The sequence below is a fragment of the Gymnogyps californianus genome, chromosome 2 (assembly GCF_018139145.2).
Source record: "Gymnogyps californianus isolate 813 chromosome 2, ASM1813914v2, whole genome shotgun sequence".
NCBI lineage: Eukaryota > Metazoa > Chordata > Aves > Accipitriformes > Cathartidae > Gymnogyps > Gymnogyps californianus.
The window spans coordinates 147,221,882-147,240,535 of record NC_059472.1 but is presented as its reverse complement, the minus strand read 5'-3'; the positions used below and the strand labels follow the sequence as shown (position 1 = coordinate 147,240,535).

Below are 18,654 nucleotides of genomic sequence, written 5' to 3'. Positions count from 1 at the left end.
GGAGCAGAGAGCATAATGTATGCAGAAATTCTGGAGGTGCTTGCAAGGTATTAGTGAAAATGTTACCTGGTTGTTGCTTTTGCATGGTAAATTAAAAAAAAAAAAAAAAAAAAAAAAAAAAATCTGTGGTTTGGTCAGATTACATAGACTTTAGAATTTGGTACTTATAGATCGGATCTTCTGTGAAGTATGCCATCCTGTGCCACAACTGTTGGTCATTGTGAAGGGCCTATGAAGTGTTACACAGAACTGTATTAAATTAATTTAATACATTGACTTTTGCCAAGGATTTACATTAAAAATTACAGTGTTTGCTTTTACATTCTCTTACCCTTTCAGCAGAATAGGCCAAAGCAGGCTTTACTGAGAGTATTCTTCATTTGCAAGCAAAAGCTGGATGTATCATCCAATAATTTTGTGTAGGTAAATGTGCTGTAATATGAAATCTTATACGCTATACTAGCATGAACTATCTTTTATAAAATGCTTGCATGGTATAACATTTTTTTCTTGTTCTACTAATACTAATTTTATACAAATGGATACATTAAAGGAGAGACAGTTCATAAAGCTGTAGAGATACAATAGCTGCTTAAAATTTACAATATGTGAACAAGCAACTAGTAAAATTTTGAAATTATTAGAAATATTGTATTTAATGTAAAAACACAAATCCATGCTTTCTCAAGGTATTTCTTTGCAGTATTAACTGATTTGAAACTTGGACCGTATTAAAAAAACCTGGAAACCCTTCCAAAGAGGAAGTAATTTCTAAATAAATAAAATATAAAAATGGTACTAATAACAGGTCAAGTTCTTTATTTTTGAGGCTGAAAAAAGGAAATACTGAATATTTTTTATCAACTCTGAGTTTGTTTATTGCCAGCCCTGTTAAAAATGTAAAAGCAGAATGGTGTCTCTGCCCTACTAATTCTGTCATTTTCCACTTGGCAAAAAACCAGCTTTTCCTTTTTTTTCCCTCTAGCACACATGTAAACATAACTCTGTTTAATTTACTTTTTTTGCTGCTAGCTTGGAGTTGCTGATGTTGGCACAGTTTTAGAGGACAGATGCTTAACACATTGCAATTACAGTTAAAGAGGTAGCAATATTAAGACATTGGAGATGAGTTGTTTCTGTCTCCCTTCTGGTCTTCTCCCCCAATTTTTTAATAGTGTCCGAATTACTTAAGTTACGGTATCTGAGGTCTGTTTCTATAGTTAGCTGCAGAAACAGTCCCTCTGAAGGGAGTAGTGTGTAATGTAGGTGGCTAAGCTCTCCAGGATGACACCCGTAGCTCCTGAGGAGGTCAGTCAGTTATGACTCAGGCTCAGTAGACTGATGACTTGGCAGATGCCTTTTGGCTTTTAGGGGTATTAGATTTCCCACCTTCTTGATAGCCATCTAAATAGTAGTTTTTGTGAGGTCAAGAAAACCTATGATGTCTTTCTAGTACTTCTCTTCGATCTTCCAGATGGCTTTTTAGTGTCCCCTTGGTCCTACTTGCCATATCTTTGAGTGATAACTTTGGAATTCAGAAACACCAATGAATTGTCTAATATAGCTTGGCTTTCTAGCTTTGCAAAAGAAACAAAGAAAAGCTTAAAGATTAAAAGCCAGTAAGCTTACACAGAAGAGTTAAGAAGTAGAAAACATGGAAGCTGGGAGCTAGAAGAAAATCTAGTCCATACTCAGTTTCCCAGGTTTTGGGCTTATAACTAGTTTTCTTCCTTCAGTTTTAGGAGAGTGCAACAGCTGCACTCCAATTTCATTACAGCTGTGATCTACCGATATATGGCCTAACAGTTTTTCAATGAACGAATGAGAATTTCAGTTTTTAGTAGCAAATATTCTGTCAGTCAATACTTTCTTGGAAGGCAAAGGCTTAATACAAACAGTAAGCAGTAGATAATCACTCTTTCTTGATCTCTGATGTTATTGTCATAGATTTTTGACGTTAAAACTTTTAGAATTAAACTTCTATTGCATTTCTTGCATTTGAAAAGCTAGCAGAGAAAAAGGCATTATTAGGATAGATTCGTTTTACTTCTCTTCTGCTTGTGGATGGACTTAGTATCAGAAAGCCTTACATTTAGATGTCCATTTAGATGTTGCATTTAAATCCCCATACTGAGTGCTTCTGATTGTCTAGGAGCTTTTGAAGCTGCCTGATCTGGTCTTAAGTATGTGTTTATAAGATACGGTTACTGGCAAGATTTCCTCAGCATGACAAAATGAACAGCTGAAATTGGAGTGTTTCTTGAGTGCAATGGTTTGACTTTGTCTTGAATGCCAACCATTGGTGTGCTGCAGGGAACATTAATGACATTAATGACAATGCATAGAAAAAATAATAATTCAGGAGTGAAACCATTTTCTTTACGTTCATCACTTGAGTGGGACTCTTAATTCCAGGCAGGAATGCAAAGACTTTTGGATATTCAAAAAGCAGCTTTAATTTCGGCTAATAGAAGGAGTTTAGACAATGTTACCCAACTGGATAGATGTTTCAGTACAGAGAAGACGAGTTAGATGTAGAGCCTGTAACTGAGCTTGATTTACAATCTGCTTGTCAGGATTTGCAGTCACATAGGGCTGTACAAAATCCTACATCAGGTGGGTTGTGGTGTTTACTGTCCCTACAATTCTCCTTTGTAAATACGCTATCGCAGTACTGAAACAGTATTTTTCCAATATTCGTATGATGAATGTAGTTTTTATCTTATGCCATTTCTTTGTTATGCCATGATATTTAATGTGAATAAGTCTTTTGAAATCCTCCTTGATTAACATTTAAGGGAGGTCACTTTAGCATACCTTAAACTGCTGCTTGGGGGAGCCTTTTGTGTCTTCATCAGTCATGAGAAAGCTTGACTTGTTATACGAGCACAGAAAGAGTTGTTGATTGTAAGTGTGGCAGGCTGAGGTAATGCTGCTATGATGTAATGACAACTTTCTATTAAAAGTACCTTGCTGTGTATGAAGGGTAGGAATAGGCTAGATGTGCTATAGGAACATCAGGGAAATGTTGTTGTTTAAGCTACATGACTTGTAAAGATGCAGTTTAATGTAACATGGTGTTCCTTTTGGTAAGGAAATGATTAAATAAATTGCCTTTATAATCTTTGACACATTTCACTGAATACGATTTTATTACCTGAGGAAGACTTACAGAAATGATTTAAATATACATACCTGTGATTAGAAATCAGATGATGAAATTACAGTATTTGGAAGAAAGGAAATTACAAAACTTTTGACTGTAAACTTGGCAAGATATGGTAGTCTTGATATGTAAGATGGGAACCCCTGGAGTTAGCCATATACAGAAATACTGGCTTATGGTAAGCAGAGAAAGCATTTCTATGACTGATGTTTTTGCATAAAAGTTCTTACTACTTGAAAATATTCCAGAATTAGGGGGAAAAAGAAGAGCACATTTATTGTATTATAAGTAAGAGCAGAATTTAGAAACAACTTGCATAATTCAGTGTCGTGCTGCTTCAGGTACTGATCCACTGCTGGTAGAATAGTTAATAGAAAAATTTAGGAAGTTTGTAAGAAAATCTGTCTCTACTGGAGGCGTGAATTATACCCCAGTCAAACCTAGAACCTGAACAAACCTGCACTGTACAGGTTTGATAAATATGTAATTTGATAATATGTAGCATGTCAGGGCTATGCTGAAGTAGGCAGACCAAGCATTTGGACCTGTGCAAAACGTACTGCTTTTGTGGTATATCTCTGTGTACTGTTACTGACATTCTTGAAAGAGGACAGCAAAATGCTGAAGGGATAAAACAATGTTGGCCATAGCAACTATGTGTTAGTTTACTGGCTAGATCTGCTGCTGTAAATCAGCAAGTGAAGTTAGTGGGAAACTCTGGTTTAGTCTGTGTTTTTTGCTGCTCATATTCATGGACTTTTGTCTCCTGGATATTTTGAAAGAAGTAATAATAATCACACTATGTGGAAGAAGAAAATTTGGAAATACTGAGGCATCAGTCTTCTGTTGTGCCACTGGTGATCACTTTAAAATATTTAAAAGCAAAGTTTTCTTAAACACCTGTGGAGTTTTCTGTGTCTAGGTAATATATAAACCTGAGTGAGCTCTGTGTGAACTCACTGGGTGATACCCTGGGAGCATTCTAGCAGTGGCGAATGGTAGGATATGTGTGCATCTTCTCCCTTCTTGACTCTTTTCCTGTGGTCTTTGACAGATTTTGCTGTTACAGTCAGATTTTGGTTTATCGTTTCGTGTTGCCACAGTCATCTCTGCCTTCCAAGTCTCCCAGAACTTCTTGTGCCTCTTTTGTGGATCCTCCTTCATCAGCGACTCTCACTTTTTGATCTGTTGTCAATGTCAATTAGTGTGCTGCTGATGGGTTCCTGCACAGCTCTGGGCTACCCTGTAGTTCTCAGTGTGCTACTGATTCATTTTCTTTCCCCAAGCGTTGGCATCCCATAGCTGAGGAATAGGTAAATTATTGAAAGGGTGAGCGTCTGGCTCCACTGAAAATTCTGGCAGTTCTACTTTTGACATCCATGGTGCTTGGATTTTACTCTTCTTGATCTTTTTGCTAAATCCGGATGCCACTTGGCTGAGATCTGTATTATAACAATTCTTTTTATTATACAGTAAGTTTCTTAAATATGAACTGTGTCCCCTTTCTGCTGTATTTTTTCAGATCTTTAAAAGGAAAAGGTTTTGACCTGAATTTCTCAAGAAGCAAGACTCACCCGTGTCCTTAACAATGTATCTTTCTTTGCATAATAAATATGAAATTGGAGAAGAGAGTTAAAAGAAAAATGTAAGAAATGGGAAAAATAAGAGTATCACCTAAGAGCTGGAGGATTTTTTCATTCTGAAACAATTTTGGGGAGGACGTGGGAAGACAGCAATCCTTGGCGGTTAGAGCACGCACCCAGCTGCCTGCGTGACGCAGTGCTGGTGGTGGCCTGGCGGCACTTGTCCTTCTGTCTTCACCAGCCCTGCTCAGAGCAGTGTGCAGAGGAGCTGGTTGAAATCAAAATCTCAGTATGGGAGCATTGCAAATTCAGACAACCCATTTATCTGCTGACCAATATCTGAAAATGTATTTGGAGTAGGTTTCTTGGTCATCTTGGTATCGTGAGTACAAAGTAATTTGATGTTGTTACTGCTATGCTTTTTCCCTAAAACTTAGCCAATACTGGCCACTTGAGGAATGTTAATGCTTTTGGATATAGGCTGTGAGAAAGTTGGAAATTTACAAGATTTTACTTTTTTAAAAATAAACTGGCTTTTTAAATTCTGAACTAAGCTACTGTAGGTTCCAGATCTTCCATCCAGACCTGCTTTCCACAGCTGCCAGTGATTACAAGATTACTATGTAGTCCACTTCTCTGTGATTTCAGGTGTTCTTCATCGTATGACATACATTTGCAGAGCTAACCACTCCACTATTTTGATACAGTAGAATTTCTGTATGGAATTTCAAATGGTAAGAGTAATGAAATTTGATATTAGCATTGGTTACTGAATTTTTACACTGTTCTCTCTAAAATGTAAACATAATTTTTGCCTTGCTGTTTTTCAGTAAATGGCTCATTTTTTCAGCCTCTAGCAGAGGACACTGAGGCACTAACCTGTGTCTTGGGGCCAGATACAGTCAGAATATTTAATGTAGTCCCTAATTTTAGCTTTTGAAGGTAGCCCCAGATACAGGTCTCTGCAGACAGGTATCAAGTGCGAGTCCAGTAGCACAATGATGTGCAACATGTGTCTGGTCGTATGATAGTGTGATATGTGGCCTTTCACTCGCTCCAGGAGCGAGGATGTTATGGCTTACCCCAACAAGCAAGTGGAATAGCCTTGCTTGTAACATTTTTCTCCATGGATCTTACTGTTTGCTAAATCTCCTCCAAACCAATACAAACTCACCTCTCTCTAGGGGAATTTTCTCATAAATAGGAATTTATATTTAGCTAGCATACAGGAGCAACTTTCTCTTTTACTTCAAATAAGAAGTACAGATGCACAAATTCAATATCTGAAAAAGTAAGTCCCTTGAACAATAGAAGACAAAGACGGAAAAATATTTTCCAAGGCAAACTAATTGCAGCCAGAGTATCTGTTCTTCATACAGCAGGGTAGATACCAGTAGCCAAAGAGAATGCCATCTTCAGTGTCATTTGTGGAGAATTGTGAAATCTTCCTTGTCCACTTCATTGCCCAAGTACTGCCATAGTGAAGCTGTATTATCCGCTAGTTACGTAATTCCTCCTCCAAAAGCCTTTATAATTGCATGCAAATCAGTGATCTTGCACAGAAAGTTCAAAACAAAACAGAAAACCCAGAGAAATCCGTCCCAGAGCTTCAGAGCAGAAAGTGCAACCAAGCAAGAATTTCAAAGCAAGAAGTCAGCTGTAGGCAAGATTTCCTTCCTGCTGCTTCTTTGTCTGCTGTCACGCATCTTGCATGTCTTTCTGTGAATGGCACGGTTTCAAGGTAAGGAGAGGAAAGCAGTCCCATGCCTCTTCAAACCTGGTGGTAAACTGCCAGTTTAAACACTCCCTGGCTGAGCACAACTTAATACCTTGTCACCTTTTTCCTGGGTAAATTATTTCATCTCATGTCTTTTATATGAGAGTTAATTGGAGATCTCCTGTGTTTCTCCTCTGTATTTTTGTGCTGTTTGTGGATGTGGGCTCAGATCACGACTAACAGATTGGGCCCTTGCAGGTCCGAGATGGAGCTTCCCTACCTGTCCATTAGTTGTTGTGAGCTTGGGTTGCACCCAAGCTGCTACATCATTATCCACTATTTAATTTCAATTTGAAACTTTTGCATACACTATACTGAAGTGCTAGTTATAAAAGCATAACTAGCTTTTATAGTTTTTCATCATTCTAGTAAGATTGGTTTAATTTTGTTTTGTTGTTTTTCAGTGTGTTTTTGTTTTTTTGTTCCCCTCTGTATTACTGTAACTGAAAATAAGTGTATTTTCCTCCCCCCCCCAATCTCCTTATCTTTTAGAGTTCGCTTTAATTAGAAGAACAGTTATTAAAAAAAAAAAATTAGGAGAGGACAGATAAAGCCTAACATGACAGCCAGTGATGGTAATTGGTATTATGAAAAGATGTGATGGAGCTGACGCTCCACTTAGGAGAATAATTTTGGTTTGTGTATTTTGTGGCTGTTCTCTGGTTAAAAGGTATCACAAATTTTATGTTGCAGGCAATTTACTGAATAGGTATTCTAGGGGAGAGATAACCCAACAGAAATCTAGTAATTCTGACAAGAGTTACAGTTCTGTAACTGTGAACAGTTAACGTTACAGTTAGAAAATACACACACACGTACAAAAATCTCTTAGTCATATCATAAATGTTGGATAAGTCAGAATCAGGTATGAGCAAGTTAATTTCAGTACATGCTTGAATGTATCTCAGGCTTTGAGTCTGACCTTTTTCAAAAGAGGGAAAGCTGAATCTTCATCCCATTATCTCTCAGAACATGTTTTTTATTCCTTTTGTTGGTTTGAAAGTGTGGAAAAGCTGATGAAAACCTTACAGCTAAACAAGTATTTGGGAAAATTTCTATGTTTAGTCATTGGAAAAGCTAGGAAACTTTCAGGTGCTTTCCTGAATTCTTGGAGGTTTTACTGATATTGTTTCCAAATATCGAAAGCAAAGGAGTTTCCTCATAAGGAGCCAGAGATTGAGTTGTGGTTTGATTTATTAATCAAGCTGTGCAGCTGAAGCAGGCAATACAGTAACCCACAGCAGAGACACCATACTGTGTATCCTGATTTGTCCTGGAACTTCTTGTATAGATCTTTATACAGGTTTAATCCTAATAGCATTAGTGTGGTAAGACATATTGCTAAGTAGACTTCGACTACTAACAGAGACTTAAACAAAAAAAATCCATTGGACATTGCTATTATATAGCTGACATGACATCAACCTCTTCAACCAATTCCCAGCTTTTTCTCAACATCATCTTGGATAAAAGGGAAACTGAGTAACAGATTACCAGGGACCATGATAGCACTGTCAGCCTTTTGAATTAAAGGCTGTTGCCATCCAGTTACTCATCCTTGTTCATAACATTGTAACGAAATGTGGTATAGCCTTAAACTGATAGTTAAAAAGCAGATTTGATCATTTTAACACTTGTGTTTTAGCCTTCTATTTCAGTCAAAAGTATCCAATGGTACAATGCATCTTAGATAGTTTTCAGATAATTTAATATCTTAAATATTGATATTTTTAATGATCCTGAAGGCATACTATCAGTAAGCTGAAAACAAATGTGAATGCTGAAGATAGGATTTAAATTTAACACTAGTCTTTTTAATGTATTTGAGGTGAGAATTTCCATAAATTAGAAGGGATGTATCTAAAACTGTGTCTTTCTGGTTTGATATACCATGTGGGTGGTTTCATAAATCAGCTGCAGTTAAAATGACAACCCATAGTAGAATGCTCTGCTAATTTAATTTTGCTAAATGATTCTTTTTTTAATCACCATAATACATTGTGATAAATGGTTAGTATGATCAGTTTGAAGGCCGATTTATATTTCAGCAGGTTTTTTCACTTGTCACGTATATTGTTTACTTCCATGGCCAAGTGTAAATACTTTTCATTGATATAATCAGTTTACATAGTAATTTCAAGCATAATAAAGCACTACTTGTTCAAGACTAAGCATACCTTTTTTACTTGAAGTATGGAGCTACTGCTTCTAAAGTAAGTAATAATCTTAGATATATTGGTTCTTAAGTGGTTTGCTCTGACTGTTGAAATACTTGTGAACTTCTGAATACTGATTGTGGAAGAAACCATTTCTTTTGCAAATGATCAGAAGTAAAAGCTGGTATATGATAAGGACAAGGTATATGTTCCTGTGCTTAAGAATAGAGAGGAGGTTTAATTTGAGAACCCAGGTTTGCAGAGACACATTCTCTGCTGCTGTTGCTAACAGGGTCCCCGGGGGCTGTGACTGTGACACCTGCCTCAGTGTTGTCCACACGTTTCACAAGGGGACTAGGTCAAAAAACCCATCTGAGCTGACTCCCACTCTGTGCTTTCCATGTTAAAAAGGATGAGTACAGGTGATTGCGGTGATCGTAGTACCAGGGTCATGGTATGTAACCATGGTGAAAAGCAGTGCTATGAAAGTTTATGGGAATGCTTTCAGCATTCAACATGTGCATAACATCATTTTTGAGCTGCATGTGTGGCAGTTGATTTTTTTTTTTTTATTTTTTTTTTTAGGGGCAGGGATTCTGTCATCTACATGAGTTATCCATGGATACCTCATGGCTGCTATCTGAAAGGCTGCTATTCTTTAAGGTGTGCATTATGCACCCTTCATTGCTACAGTCCTCCTTGGATATCAGCAAGCCCTGGCTGTGAGGTGGCTTGTTGCCTTCCCCATCTGTCCATTGCTGCTTTCCAAACAGGGCTTATGACCGTCCTTGTGGCCAGTCTGGCATTTGTCTTCCTGCTCTATACAGAAGAAGGAAGGGTGAGATAGAAGAGGTGAAATAAAGAAGGGGGCGGGGGGGGGTGGGGGTGGGGGGGAAGAGAGAAGCCCTTCTGGAAGTTATCTGCCTGTCCCAAGGTATTACATTGTGCTGATGCCATCTGCTTCATACAAGAGCTGGTTGATGTTCTCTAAGCAAAGCCTAGTTCTGTCTCCCTGTGCATTGCTGGAGCTGTGGCTAAGCCGTGCAGCTGCCAGGCATTGTCTGGCTGTAAGGGTGGTGGTGGTGAGGGACCTCCTAGTTCGAAAAGGGAGGAAGACAGGCAGCAGCTTCCTTAGGCATGTGCAACACTCCCAGTGGTTTCTGTGGCCAAAACTACCACTTAGGTGGACTTGAGAGGACTTGGCTGTAACTACAAAAGAATAGGCTGGAAGGTGTCATGCCTAGGAATTTTTTTTTTTTTTCCTAGTTTTCAGTGACATGAGCTATTCTAGACAAGTGGCTAATATAATGGGTGAGAATGTATTTTACAGTGGCTTTATTCCTCCGTCTGCTAGTATCCAACCTGGGATGGCCCTTACATTCCTGTCAGGAAAAACTTCCCTCCATCGAGGTGTTGCATATTTGCTCTTTCTGTGCAGCTATTAGTAAGGCCTTGGGAACCTGAAATCCCCAGGTTGTCCCATATTTCTCCTCTGTTTTCCTTGTGTAGTGACACCATAAATGAGGGGATGTTCCACAGCCTCGTGGTGCATCAGTCTGCTTCATTGTGCTGCCGTGTAGATGTCTGGCAATGCAAGATGTTGCCTGATGGGTGGGATCAGGCCCATAGCAGAGAGTGGACTGTATGAAATCCAGGCAGTAGTTCTCATCAGGTATTACTTTTGCATTTCTGAACAGGAAACATTCAGCTTTTGGCTAAAAATGGAAATCTTCCTTAATTTTTTTTATGGGTGCTTTTATTTTTTTGGATAAAAATGAACTATTTTTTACTGAAACCGTACACTTTATGGAAGTAAAACTTGTAAATGGAAAATAAAACCTAACAAAGTACAGTTTTGAATGAAAATATATATCATTTTTACAAAGCACAGAAATTTTGTGAGGAGCTATAGCAACTGAACTAGTTGTTGAAAGAAGACATTAGAGATAGCCTGGAGTTTGAACATGGAAATGTTTAATACTGCATATCCTCAGTCTTCAGACGTTTACTTACTTAGTCCCTCTGTAGAAATTAGGCTGCAAACGTTATTGTGTCTAAAATGCTATGCCTGTCATGTTGTACCTCTGAAATGTTAGAGGCACAAATGGGGTAGCTGGCAGACATGGGAAGCTGTGAGTGGTAGCTGAAAGCGTGAGTGCCTTGCATGGTCGTAAGGTGAATATTTTGGTTTGAGACTGAACATGCTGGAAAGTAATTAGTGAGAATCAGTTTCCTGATGGTGTTGCTGGCTCATAATAACACACCTATTTTGGGATAGCCTGTTTAGTTTTGTTATTTCCCTCTTTTTTTGGTCTTTCTTATAATAGAGCTTTTTGTCTGGCTGTAAAGTTGCAGGATAAATCCATGAAAATGAATAAATCATGGTTCTGAAAATGAGTAGGATTTGACTATTAAAGTTGTCTATAAAATGCCAAAGCAAATAGTAGGAACATATTGTAAAGGTGTAAAATTTCAAATGAAAAGAGAGATGCCTGATAGATTGCAGTAGTGAGCCACTACAGCCTTTGGTACTGGATATTACAGCACTGTATTGACACAGTGACCATTAAAGCATTTGATCTTTTGTACCTGGAATGTACCTGCCTTGATCCTTCTGGTTTCTGCACTAACGGATTTAAGACACCATGGTACTCCAGCTGTACTCATTGATGTAACTTTTCAGTTTCTGTAGTTAAGGCATTTTAGTTTAGTCTTGATTCAGCACATGACTGTACCAAGACAATGCAGTTAAACAGAGTTTTTTTCACTCCATTGGAAACAAATTTTGGCCGGTCGGTCTCTGCAGTCAGTGGCCAGGATGAATGGGTGGGATTTAGACTCATTACAGGAACCCACGCATGTTGTTTCTGCAAGGCATGACTGACATGATATTTTTAGAGTAAATACTTCTAACACAAACCCGGTAAACTATGAAAGAGTTCTGTACACTGTAGGAAAGTGTGCTGGGGTGCATTTGACTTTCTAGCTTGTGTAAATATTTACCATTCGGCTTTGTGCTTCTTCTTCTAGACATTACCCAAAGCAGTCCTTCACTACAGTGGCTGATACACCAGAAAATCTTCGCCTGAAGCAACAAAGTGAATTGCAAAGTCAGGTAAATCAAATAATTCTTTTGTCTCATTAATATTAGACTGTCAGTCCACTTCTCTATAGTTTTTCTAAGTACTGTAAGTATTTCCTCATACTGATACATAGTAGCACTCTAACTTAATTGTAAAAAAATATTTGTAGGTTGGTATAACACTGCAAAACTCAAAGTTTTATTTCTGATCTCACTTACACTAGTTACCATACTATTGTAAGTCCATTGACATCACTGAAATCCTTCTTTTTCAACAGTATACCAAGTATCTAAGTAGTTTTTAATGTTTGAAATGTTATAGCTCAACCCAGAGGGTTCATTTACCTTAGACAAACTGTCATTGTTAGCTTGCACCAAATGTAATCATAAAATAGCTGTGTGATTAGCAAACAATTAATTTGTCATTAGCAAACATTTAGAAGCCTTTAATACTTGTCAACACTGAACTGACTGAATGATCAGTTTATGGATCTGTTATGTGCTCTGTGAACTCATATATGGAGCAGTCTGTAAGCCAGTTGTGATAAATATGTTATCAATCAAAACTTATGTAGGTTAATAAGAAATACATTTAAATTAAAATTTAAAAAGAAAAGGGGGGGAAAAAAAAAGAAAATGGCAATGAAGACTTACGTGACCCAAATATGATGTTTGTTTACTACTGTTACTTGGTAGTCCCTAACATACAGTTCTTACTGATATTAATTCCTTAATATCTGGACAAATCCCCTCTTCCCCCTCTCACCCCCATATAACTTTCCTATTGTTTAATTTTATGCAACACTGGAAGTTGGCCTGGCTGTTTGAGACAATTGATAATACTTGATTGCATTTTATTTTGCGAAAATTGTGGGGTTTTTTTACTACCGTGGTTTTAGTCTGGATTTAGTTGTGATCTCTCATTATAAATTGATAATTATCATTGTCAGTTAATGTAATAAAAACCTGTAGCGGAAAACAGACAGTAGGCAACAAGAGCTTTCTTGTTTGGGAACCTCTCTGTAGGTTAATGGGTAAAATCAAAGGAATACTAAAGAGAAATGCTAGCACAGATATTTATCATGATATAAATTTTTAAAAATTCTTTACCTTTTGCCATTACAATTATTGATTCTTTCATGCTGAAATTCTGCCATCTGGAAAGAGGAGAGTTTGTAGAATGTACATCTCCTCGTGACTTCAGTGGATTTTAGAGTAGAGTTTGCTTCATTTTCTTGTAGTTCAGTCGTTCTGTGTACCATAGTTAAGAGGAACTTGTGAACTATACTTTTTACAGGTCTGTTTAAAAGAATATAAACTTTGAGCCCACTATTTTTTTAGTGGTTTGATGGAAAATGTTGGGATTCAGGAGAATAATAAAATTTTACTCCTCTTTCTGTCAGTTTTTCACTGTATTGTCTTTTGTATCTGCGCACGCACCCACGTGCACATGGATATATACAAATCTCAGGCCAAAACTTAAAGCAATCAGGTGTATGCTTTGCCTATGGCTACCTCTGTCTGCTTGTCCCCAGGATATCAGTTACACCATGGGTGAGTTTGCCCGCTGGGACGTTACAAGGATTCAGCTACACGAGTCTAATTTGGTGACAGCTCTGCAGTGATGGGCAGAGAGGAAGAGAAGCCAGCTGACTTCCTCACGGCTATGTTACCTGCGTCGGGAGCCTGCAGTGAAAAAAGCTGAGACAAAGATTTCAAACCTTGTGCTCACAATTCTGTACCTTAATTCTCATGTGAATCATGAGCCTTAATCTAAAAGGCCCTCCGGGAAGCCTCCAAAGCCGTATTTTTTAACGTACTGGCAAAAGACAGATTTTAATGGGACTGATTTCTGCAGGCAAGTAGGCTTTAACTGCAGAGCTTGTTTGAAGTTGGCTAAGAAAAGTATAGATGGGAGGAATCCTGTTTGAGTGTTTAGAGAGGACAACTCTCTGTTTGTCTTAAAGTAGTCTACTTTCTCCACGGTTATTGTGATAATACTTCTGAGGGACTGGGGGCTATTGAGAATTGTCAGGGAGGTGTAGAGGTCAACTGGTAGACATCAGTTTGAGTTAAGACTAATGTAGTAAGGACTGAAATAATTTCTGGTTTATAACTGTGTGTTATCCCAATACATGATGGGCTTGGTACATCTCCAGTTTAGCTCACACGTTCTAAACTCGCCTGTATCAATTGTCTATCTTGGCTAAATGTTGACCAACCCAAGGAGTGTGGTCTGTTTCTAGAGCCTATAAGAGAAATGGCTTTTCCTAACCTATTTGAAACATGCTGACAGGGCACTTTGGAAGTGTAAGGAAACTTGTTCTGGTAGTGTTCTCTATTTGTAAACAGAGGACTTAGTATTCTAGGACTGGATAAGCAATATCAACAGGAAACTTGGAGTTTGCTTATGTATAAACTTGCTCCAACTGTTCACAATCCACTGGCATAAAATGTTAGGTAAGGATCTACTCAAAACTTGGAAATGGAGAGAAACCCTTAATTTGTACAGTGTACCTTTTTTTCAAGGTTATTAGGCAGTAAAAGATTTGCAGTCAGTGCAAATATAGTTCTAAATTATAAGGGCACAAATTCACCTACTTGGAAGAAAAGCCGTAATGTTTCTGATCATCATTTGTTTCCTTGGTGTTGATTCACATCAAGACTGCACAAAGTAGCCTAGCCTGTAAATTGTTTTAATGCTGAAATAAAGATTCCAGGTACTTTTCATAATCCAATTTAAATCTTGTCATAAAATAAAACTGTAAATTCTGAATAATTTCTGTAATATTTTGAAGAGTATAAGGACAGAGAAATTGCCATCCTGAATCGGCCCTATTAGCCGACTAGTCCATCGTCCTATCTTTTCAGAGAAAGTTGCAAGACTCACAGCTGAAACAAATACATGATATATAATTTGCCATCGTTCAGGTCTCATGCTATTTCAGTGCTGTGCAGTAGAAAAAAGTGTGTACATGGTTCAAGAAAAGCCTTTCACATGAAACCAGACTTGGCTGAATAGAATCACATTATTGCTACCTTCCAGTATTCATGAGAGCTGCTTGAGCCTTCTACCAATGCAGTGACAGTTTGGAGTTGAACAAATTCTATATTAGGTAATGTAAAAAATTATGTTAACTTCTGAGTAAGGAGAAATGCTTTTCTACAGTCATAGCCGCTTTCTAGTTTCTAGTAAACATCTTTAATGCTTTTAGTTCTGAAGGGGCACAACCCTGTGTTTAACTGCAAGACTCCAAGTGTCTTTTCAAAATCCATAGCTTTAGAACTATTGTTTATCTTACTCAGCAAAACAGGAGGAATTGGTAAAGGAAACACCATTAAATATTGTATAAGCTAAAAGACACATGTTTTTGTAAATTTGTTGTTTTGATTTTCGTTTAAGCAGCAATTGACAGTGTTTTAAGTTGAAGTGCTGGCCCCTCTATCAAGAATCCATTAAGGTCAGCGTCAGGTGCCATGCTGTCATGTTGACATAACATGACAAGAGTAAAACAAACAAACCCAAAATACTATTTTCTGGAGGAGTCAATGGAAAATGGATTGCTCTTTAGAACACTTGAAAAATTATGTTGTTAAGAAGTCAAATGGCAACATTTAAAAACTTTCCAGAGAACATTCTCCTTCTATGCAATATAATTTCAGAGCTTTTCCTTCCTTGAGCCTTTTGCTTCCATGGGCTTTCATTCAACTCTGCAGTTTGAAGGAGACACAAATGCATTTTAGGAGAGGCTGTAAGTTTGATTTCCCATTCTGGAAAACTCCCCAGTTCAGTGTGTCTCCTGACTGAAGGAAAATGAGTTTTAAGGTCTTTAATTCTCTAAATAAAGAGTATAGACAGGGATCCAGTGTCTCGAACAAGATTCCTTTATGCCTCTCTGATGAAAAATCCCTGTCTTTACTTTGTTGGGGATTAGTGCATTCTCTTACTCCATAGCATACAATGGATACTTTCCACATGCTCTTGCCTCTCCTAGATGAAGTCAACTACAAAAGTTACCGATATGCTCATCTCAGCTATGTTTACTTGGGAATTGCCTTCATGGACCTTAGCTACTGACCTCTTTCACTTTGTAACAGTGTAAATTGCTCCATGGCCTTTAGTTCTTGTCTGTGGCAATGCTGTGTAGATCAAAAGCAGCAGCTCCAGTTGAACTTACAGAAAGAAACAGAGATGTTCTGCAGCAGTTCTTGGCAGGAAGGATATCGAAGTGTCTGATCAAAGGGAGGGCTGATGTTTAAGGTGGGTTCTCATACTCCCAACACTTTCTGAGGAAATCTACTTTCCGGTAAGTCTTGGGGAACCTGATACAAAATCATGGGTATCATCCTACTACCTTCTTATCCTAATCTCTGGTGACACAGCCTGAGGCTGCTATCCTTGGAAACTCCCAGTGCTCCTTTTCATATGGGAGAAAATACTTTCCTTGTACTTCTCTTACAGCAGCTTGGATAACTGAAAGTGTATGGGCTGTTTTTCTGTAGGAAGAAACATACTTGCAGTTTTTCTTGTCAAGTAGTGTTCATAAAATGTTGGTTTTCAAGAAGTACCATCTTTCCTTAGGAGACATACCCAACTGAATCAGGCTGTTATCCTAGTAGTCTAATGTTTTAAGAGTCCTTACTTTCTCAGGAATTGTTTGTGTATGTATCTTTATCTGCCAGCTCTCACCAGGATAATCATGGTGATATTGAGCATTTGGAAGAAAGTGAACCTCAGAAAACGGAATAAAAAATCCTTATGGTCAGATGTTTGTCTCTAGGATGGCCACACTCCTCTCTGTTCAGGTTGAAGAAGAGACAGACTCTGCCTAGTGGTTCCCTGTGAAAGCGTGAGAGATGATGCGTGTAAACTGAGATACAGAAAATTCCGTTTTTACGTGGGGAAAAACTTTTGCAGTGTGAGGGTGACGGAACACTGGCACAGGTTGCCTGGAGAGGCTGTGGAGTGTCCATCCTTGGAGATTTTCAGAAGAGGACTGAGCACAGTCCTGAGCAATCTGCTGTAGTTGACTGTGCTTCGAGTAAGGTGATGCACTAGATGATCTCGAGTCCCCCTCCAGCTTCAGCTTCTCAGATTCTGCTATTCCTCTCTGTCCTGTCCTTCCTCAGGTTCCTCTTGACCATTTCTGTGTTCTTCTTTCTTGCCGCCTTCTCTTTGCCTCTCTGTTCCGAGAGTATGTGTTAGCAAACTTCCAGGCAGATTCTTTTTATTAGCTGTTTTTCTTGATTTGTTAAAAAGGTTTTTCAGTTTATATGCTCTGCTTTTATGAAGTCTTTGGAATGAACTGCCACAGTGAATGCTATAGGGGAATGGATGCTGGATGGATTACTAAAGCAGACATTTAATGGATTTCCTGGGGTACCCTGAGTGAGCTCATTGGAGAAGTCATGGAGAAAACAGTCCTTGGAGCTAGAGGCAAAGACAAAAATATCCTCCTTCAGCTGAGGAAAGGAGGAAGAAATATGGGATTGCAAGCAGAGAGGCCTGGTTATAGCTTTACGGGTGATTTTGTAAGTTGTGCTAGAGGACCCTGGAGCAGAATTTAAAGATGGGATTTTTCCAGATAGCCATCAGGTGCTGATTATTTATCTGCTCCTCTCTCCACTTGTCTAAGGATCTGAACCCAATCCACCATATGTGTATGAAGAGAGGGGTGAGAGAACGAAAAGACTGCAGACTTTTCAGTTGTCTTCTTGCTATTACTTGTGAGTGAGAAGTCCTGGAGTAGTTGATTGGATTTGTGCATTAAAGTAAACCCAGACTGCCTGCAGGAAGTTCTCCTTTGCTCCCCTGTGAGCCCCTGCACAGTAGCATTTTCTAAATCATGCTCATCAAAAAATGTGAAGTTTTTCAACTCGTGGTTTGTTCCTTCTTCCCTTCTGCAGACTATTTAAATGACTTTTTTATCTTCATGAGTCAAAGGCATAAAAATCATTCTTGATGTGAATAATAGGAAGCTCCAGAGGAGTGCAGGAGGCCGAATGGATTTCAGTCTTCTGGGAAAATGGTTGTCACCTCTTCGGATTGTTATCTTGCCAAGTACGTGAGGGAATCTGTCTACATCCTGTCTGCACTGGACTGGCTCCTGTTACTGTGCTACCATGTATCTACACTGTTTCTGTTTTGGTTTTGGTTTTTTTTTTTTTTTCCTGCCTGCAGTTACTAGACAGGCTGTAAGATTCAGGATGTGACAGCAGTGCTTCCTCTCCTTTCCTGTCTGCTACTCCTCACTGTCACAGAGGCTGGACCAGCAGGTGGAGATAAACAAGTTGTAACCCTGTGGTCAAGAGACACCAGAACATGAAGCAAAGACACCAAACTGTGTGTAGTACTGTAATAGTTGATAAACAGATTGGGAGGCAGAGAGGGAGTTTCTCTGTGGAATACATTGACTTATATTTGTGTTACCGACACATTTGTAGCATCCTGAAATTCTTTGATTTCACGGATGGAAATACAAATCTTCTGCTGGGATATAATTATGGACTACTTTTTGAAATAGAAAAGAAGAATGGTTTGCTTTAGCTTTAAGTTGTTAATTCTTAAATCTGATTCCTGGTACTGGCTGCATATCCTATTTTTTTTTTTTTTTAATTCTTTTTTTATCTAATGTCATTGGCCTGTATAATTATATAGAATTTTAAACTAACTTCCAATGGTAATGTACTGGTCAGTGTAACAAAAGTTACTTGAATAAAGGAGTTGGGACAGTAGTATTTTTTTGTTTTACTTGTTTATAAAAATAACTATTTTTTCTTATAATGTTGACTGTTCTTTCCTGTATTTTCTTTTTGGGCCAGATCACACCTTGACAATCAGTAGGTTAAGCTGTATAGATAAAAGCAGTACATTCTCTTCCTTTTTTCTG

General features: G+C 38.3%; 1 protein-coding gene across 3 annotated transcripts in view; it reads left to right on the top strand.

Annotated features, from left to right (window-relative positions):
* NEBL (nebulette) overlaps positions 1-18,654 on the top strand; it is a 273,965-nt gene that overhangs the window by 71,087 nt on the left and 184,224 nt on the right. For all 3 annotated transcript variants that reach the window (XM_050892028.1, XM_050892027.1, XM_050892026.1), the window contains exon 3: positions 11,713-11,797. In XM_050892028.1, coding sequence (XP_050747985.1) covers positions 11,713-11,797 — 85 coding nt within the window. The remainder of the gene's footprint in view (positions 1-11,712; positions 11,798-18,654) is intronic.